Genomic DNA, 6,941 nt, shown 5'->3' with positions numbered 1-6,941 from the left:
AACTGATAACTGCAGCGGAAACAAAGTAATATCAGCACCACATCATGTACTAACTCAAGGATCGTTGCTTAGCACGAAAAGAAATATATGCAACAGCATATATGGAGGCAGAATATGTTACTCAGCAGGCAAGACACTCCTCAACCTAGTGTCTTGTGGTAGGAGTAAGTTTTCTGGCCAGCAGCAAGCATCAACAAAGAGACACCAGATTTTTACGTCGAAAACCCCTCAACTTGAGGGGAAAAACCACGGGCCGAAGCCACCGAAATCCTTTTCCACTATTGTCAAATGTGGGATACAACAAGTTCTTCTCTAGACAGCACTAGAGGATCTAATACATCAAGATTTCTGAAGCTTTGATGAACACAACAAGATTTGGGACTCAAGAACTAGGGATTGAAACAATCTCACCAAAGATGGTGAAACCAAAGCTTGAAGGAGACAAGGTAGTGGATCTGGACCATCACAACCTTAGGGAGGAGCTCCCTTTGCTTCTTCCTTCAATCTTCCTTTTCTTCCCTTGCTCTCTTGTTTTTCTCTCTTCTTCTCTCTTGGATGATAAAATTGATTTTCGCCACACTTGGTGGTGGCTGCTGGATGGAGAGTAAAGCATCCCCATCCTCTTATGTGCAAAGTCCAAAATGACCCTAGGTCATAACCCTAATGGGTAGTGGGCTTCTGCACCTCTTTCGGCTACCTAAAAGGCCTCAAATGGTCATCTCCTCACATCCCACATAGGAGGATATCCCAACAAATCTCCCCCTCCGACTCATGACGGGGCACCGCCATACCCGCTACCTTGTAACATGTTTGTAGCTTCTCATTTGGCAATTTCTTGGTCATCATATCCGAGCCATTGTCGTTGGTATGGATCTTCTCAAGTTTCAACAACTTGGAACTCACAACATCTCGAATCCAATGGTACCTCACATCAATGTGCATGGTTCGAGAGTCATAGCTTGAATTCTTGGCAACATGAATAGCACTTTGACTGTCACAAAACAGAACATACTTCTCTTGCTTCATGTCGAGCTCTTGCAAGAAGTTCTTCATCCACAAAACTTCCTTGGCAGCATCAACCGCTACAATGTACTCAGCTTCTATAGTTGATGTAGAAATACATTTCTGCAATCTTGATTCCCATGACACTGCTCCCCTGCATAAGTCATCAGGTATCCAGATGTGGACTTCCTACGATCCTTGTCACCTGCATAATCTGCATCTGTATAGCCCTGCAATACAGGATCACCGCTTCCAAAGCATAAACAAGATGTAGAAGTACCCTTGAGATACCTGAGAATCCACTTCACTGCTTCCCAGTGAGATTTACCTGGATTTGTCATGAACCAGCTAACAACTCCAACTGCATAGGCAATGTCAGGCCTAGTGCATACCATGGCATACATCAAACTGCCCACAACAGATTGGTAAGGTACTTTACTCATTTCTTCTTTCTCCTTCTTGCTTGTAGGACATTGTTTTGAATTCAGTTTGTGATGACCTGCAAGTGGAGAGATAACAAATTTTGCATCTTTCATATTGAACCTTTCAAGTACCTTCTCAATGTATCTTTCCTGTGAGAGCCAAATCAGCTTCTTTGATCTATCACGGGAGATCTTCCTGCCAAGTATTTGCTTAGCTGGTCCTAAATCCTTCATGGCAAATGATTTACTCAATGCCTTCTTGAGGAGAGCAATCCTCTTTGTGCCATTTCCAACAATCAGCATATCATCAACATACAACATAAAGACACAATGATCAGGTTGTAAACTTGGCTTCGCGCTGAGCTTCTAGCCCCGCTCCCCGCTCCCCCGCGTCTGCGCCGGCTGCCGCTCCCGCACCAGCGGCCACCCCTTCTCCGGCGCACATGGCGAGCCGCGTCCAGCTCTCAGCCTCCTCCTCTGGCTCCTCCAGCCCGGCGTCGGCGCCCCCGCCCGCTGCGGGTGGTCCCCCCACTCGCCTGCGCTCGCTCATCGTCGCCCCCCAGCCGCGGTTGGATGCCCCGGCACCGGCTGGTGGCGGCGCCCCCTGGCAGCTTGTTCGGGGCCAGAAGGAGCGGCGGCCCGCTGGCCCTCCCCCGGGCGCCGCTGGCCTGCTTTCCTCCCGCCTGCCGCGCTCGGCCATCCCGGCTTCGCTCCATGGTTGCTGTTACAACTGTGGGGAGGATGACAGCCACATCTCGAGGTTTTGCCCGAATCCGACCAAGTGTGTTCGATGCGGGGGGCAGCAACCACACCTCCCGCGGGTGCACCCGCCCCCGGAGTCCGTCGGACTCGCCACCGGCGCAGCTGGCTCCGGCTCTGCGCGTGCGCGCGCCTGCTGCGCCGGCCCCTGCTGGCCGCCTCCTGCCGCCGCCCCCAGGCCCTCCGCCGCCTGGGGCCGTCCGGTTGGCCTCGCCTTCTCCCACGGTGCTTCCTCCGCCGCCGCCGGGCCTCCCCCCGGCCGTGGTGGCCTGCCTGGACAGGGCGTGGTCGGACGTGGCTCGTGGATCTTCGGTTGGCAGCGGCAGCGGCGTCGGGCCTCAGTTCTCGGTGCCGTTCGAGGGCCCGGTGGGGGCAGAGCAAGTTGCCGAGGACACGGTGGACTGCTGCTTCCTCGAGTCCGGGGCGGATCTGTGCGCTCTGGAGGACGAGCTTCGGCGGGCGGTCGTGGTCTCGGTGGTGGATGCGCACCGTCAGGTAGATCTCGCTACGGCTGCGGCGGCTCTCCATGCTTTGTTCAACATCGGTCCCTCCGACATGTCCATTCGTGCGTACCATCCGGAGGATTTCCTTGTGCTCTGTGGTAGCGAGGCCATCAGAGAGACGATGGTGGATAGAGGTCGGGCTCTGGCGCGGGGCTTCTCTCTGTCGCTTTGGCCTTGGAGCCGGCACGCGCAAGCCACTGGCATCGGCATGTCGTTCCTGGTGCAGCTGGCACTGGTTGGTGTTCCGGCGAACGCCTGGACTCGGCGGGCCGCGCAAGAGGTGCTGCGCGGAACTGGTGTCGTGGTCAAGGTGGCCGACAGCACCGCTAGGCGCCATGACATGTCGCGGTTTCGCGTTTGGTTGAAGACGGATGACCTGGACCGAATTCCAGCTCGCCGCATCCTGGTCATGGAGGAATCGTCCAGCCGGTGTGGCCATGGGCGTGTGGAGGGCGTGGATGCCCTGTGGTACCCCGTGGAGATCATCAGGGAAGCGCCGCCTGTCAGGCCGGGTGGCAGCCCGTCCGATCACCGCCCTCCGCCGCCATCGCCACCGTCTGCAGACGGAGATGAGGAAGATGACAGGCTGGCCCGAGGTGGGCGCGATGGGTTTGCGCCTCGTGGGCCTCCGGCTCCCAGCCCGGCAGGCTCTCCGCGGTTCTCGACGGCGTCTGCGCCGCCGGCGAGGTCGCATGGGCGCGCGCCGCCGCCGACCGATGAGGGCCCTGCTGGCCAGGGCGGCGCCGTGCAGTTGTCCCAAGGGGCTGACATCAGGCGGTCAAGCCAAGGGGTGGACCAGGTGGAAAGACAGGGCGGTCTCCCTGCGGAAAGCGTGGGCGGTCGTCTCACGGGGCGACACGTGGAAAGCTAGACCAGGGTGGACCAAGAGGAGGCGCCGGAAAGCGTGGCTGTGGGACAGGGCGCGCTGCCCATCCCCGCCCCACTCCCCCCGCTCGCGTCGTCTTGCGGCTCCAGAAGGATCTCCCACCAACCGGAGGGCGACAATGAGGGGGTGTTTGTTTCCAGGGACTTTTTTGTGTAGGGACTAGAAAAAGTCCCTCTTAAAATTTTTTTACCAAACGGGAGGGACTTTTTAGGGACTAAACTAGGCATTTGGGACTAAATGAAGAAGACTCTCAAGGAGAGTCTTTTTGGGACTTTTCCAATAATGCCCCTCCATGCACCCATTGGCCCGCCACCCCATGGTGTTGTTTGATTATTATTTTTCTATATACTAGGGGGTCATTTAATAACCTCTAGGAAGGGACTAGGGACTTTTTAGTCTCTGCAAACAAACAGGGAGAGATTTTTTAGGGACTAGGGACTTTTTAGTTGGGACTAGAGAACCTCTGCACACTCTCCTGTCTCGGTGAACTAGCCCAACGGCAGGATGGGACGGGCGGATTCCGGGCTGGCCCTGCTGGTTGGACCCGCGCGCAGCCCGAGGACGGGTGGCTGCACCACCGCCAGCACCACCAGCGACCCAGAGCGCTCCATTCTTACTGGTGCTTGGGATCTGGCCCTGCCGGTAGATGCCAATCGGGACCCCACATGCCTGCCACGGCATGATCTCACGCTCGATTCCCTGGGGGACAGCCCGGTTGGTGGGGATAGGGGACCCCCTCGTTCCCCACGCCAGATGGCGACAGAACAAGTGGCGAGCCAACACCGGTGGAGAGTTTGCATGCATGCACGATGACGGAACCCACGTTCCTGGTGTGCCTCTCTGATGGGCATGAGCAGTCGCCGCCTCGGCACGCAGCCACGGTTGATGAGGTGCAGACCCCTGTTGCGGTTCCATGTGACGAGCTGAACCAATTTTGTATCTCTGCCCGGAGAAGTCTTGACCTAGTTCTTGCCAAGCCCGCGGACCGTGCACCACCGCAAGCCAAGAGAAGACCAAGGCAAAGAAGGGCACCGGTTTCGAGCCCGAGAAGGAGTGTGCGCCTGGCCAAGGGTCCGGGAAGGCGCTCGGTGGGTTCAAAACAACATCACGTCCTAATTCGCCGATTGTGTCTCGCCAACGAAGCGGAGGTGATTACGGACGAAGCGCTACAGCTCTATGCGGATCTTTTCTCCAAGCCACTTAACGACGCTCACATCGCGGCGATACTGGCGCTGTTTGAGTGGGAGCCACCGGCTCTTCCCCTCCAGAAGGAGGTGCCAGAGGTAGATGCGCGGCAGTGACCTACGCATGCCTGGTGGTTTTTGGTAGGCCTAGAACATGGAATCACAGCCTTACAAAGTCCTTGTGTGGAATGTGCGCGGACTAAACTAGCTCGCCGGCTCGGCGTAGTGCCATATATCAGGTGGTGGATATGGTTAGGCCGGCTATAGTGTGCCTACAGGAGACAAAAGTCGAACACTTGACCGTGGACATTGTTCGGCACTGCCCGGGAATTAATCTAGAGAACTATTTCTACTTGCCGGCGACCGGAACGAGGGGTGGAATCCTTCTGGCTTGGGATGAGACAATTGTCGGGCTCTCCAACCCGCATCCCACCATGAACACGATAACTGCTCTGGTTAAACCCAAGAACGGTGGGCATTGGTGGTTCACCTGTGTGTATGGCCCGCAGACAGACATGGACAAGGTCGCATTCATGCAAGAGTTGGTAGACGTGCGTGAGTTACATGCGGGCCCGTGGGCAATCATGGGTGACTTTAACCTGCTGGTAAGCCCTCAAGACAAGAACAACGATGTGATCAATAGGCGAATGATAGCCAGGTTCAGAAACAAGGCGAACCAACTGGAAGTGAAAGAGATGTACCTCAACGGCCGCAAGTTCACCTGGTCTAACGAACGGCAGCGCCCAACCATGGAGAAAATAGACCACGTGTTCACAACGAACTGCTGGGACGATGCCTACCCAGCTGCTCTGCTCACTGCCATGGGATCGGCGGTCTCGGACCACTGTCCGCTCCTCCTGGACATCAACGCATACTTTGCATACGGGAAGCGCTTCAGATTCGAGTCCTTTTAGCCAAAGGCAGAAGGCTTTTATGAAACTGTGGAAACTGCATGGGGATCGATAAGCTCGGAAGGCAATGCATTCATCGTGTTAGACAACAAGCTACGAGCCACGGCGAAAGCGCTCCAGTGGTGGAGTGATAGGTGGATCGGGAACATCTGGCTTCAGATAGCGATCGCGCTGGAGGTGATCACGCGACTTGATGGGGCAATGGACTCACGGATCCTGACAGATCAAGAGAGGGGCCTGCGCAATGCCCTCAAGAAAAAGCTTCTTGGCTTATGCTCGTTACAGCGCACAATTGCGAGGCAAAGATCGAGGTTACTCCAGTTAAAAGAGGGGGAGGCGAACACAGCCTTTTTTCATCGCCAGGCCAGTCACAGGCAGAGGAAGAACGCGATCCTTTCGATCGTCTCAGAGGACCAGGTGCACACGGGGCAGGAGAATATTGCACATGCGGTGGATGCGTACTACGCGAGACTCCTCGGGTCAACCACCGAACGGGCGTAAGGCCTAAACATGGAGATGCTGCAGCTGCCTGTTCGCGACTTGGCACACCTAGAAGAGCCGTTCTCGGAGCAGGAAGCGGCGCGGGTAATCAAGAGTATGCCGCTCGACAAGGCGCCAGGGCCTGATGGTTTCACGGGGCGATTTTACGCTACCTGCTGGACTATCATCAGAGGCGATTTCATGAGAGCCCTACAGGAGTTCCATGGTGGAGATATGCGTGGACTGCATGCGATCAATAAAGCCACGGTCACATTACTACCAAAAAAGCCAGGGGCAGTGGACATTCGCGATTTCAGAGCGGTGAGCCTGAACCATGGCGCAATCAAAATCTTTGACAAGATCCTCGCCACGAGGCTTGCGGACGATCTGTTGGAAATATGCCCTAGAGGCAATAATAAATGGTTATTATTATATTTATTTGTTCATGATAATTGTCTATTGTTCAAGCTATAATTGTGTTATCCGGAAATCGTAATACATGTGTGAATACATAGACCACAACGTGTCCCTAGTAAGCCTCTAGTTGACTAGCTCGTTGATCAACAGATAGTCATGGTTTCCTGACTATGGACATTGGATGTCATTGATAACGGGATCACATCATTAGGAGAATGATGTGATGGACAAGACCCAATCCTAAGCATAGCTCAAAGATCGTGTAGTTCGTTTGCTAGAGCTTTTCCAATGTCAAGTATCTTTTCCTTAGACCATGAGATCGTGCAACTCCCGGATGCCGTAGGAGTACTTTGGGTGTGCCAAACGTCACAACGTAA

At 55.1% G+C, this 6,941-nt stretch overlaps 1 protein-coding gene across 1 annotated transcript; it reads left to right on the top strand.

Moving 5' to 3' along the window:
- The first annotated feature begins 4,076 nt into the window (after nucleotides 1–4,076).
- Nucleotides 4,077–6,168, top strand: LOC141022878 (uncharacterized). Its single transcript, XM_073499156.1, has 3 exons — nucleotides 4,077–4,286; nucleotides 5,266–5,660; nucleotides 5,724–6,168. The coding sequence occupies exons 1-3, from the start codon at nucleotides 4,077–4,079 to the stop codon at nucleotides 6,166–6,168; spliced, it is 1,050 nt and encodes a 349-aa protein (XP_073355257.1).
- Nucleotides 6,169–6,941: the final 773 nt, after the last annotated feature.

Source organism: Aegilops tauschii, chromosome 5 (genome assembly GCF_002575655.3).
Source record: "Aegilops tauschii subsp. strangulata cultivar AL8/78 chromosome 5, Aet v6.0, whole genome shotgun sequence".
Classification (NCBI taxonomy): Eukaryota; Viridiplantae; Streptophyta; class Magnoliopsida; order Poales; family Poaceae; genus Aegilops; species Aegilops tauschii.
Note: the sequence above shows the minus strand (reverse complement) of the source record. Positions and strands in the feature narration are given on the sequence as shown.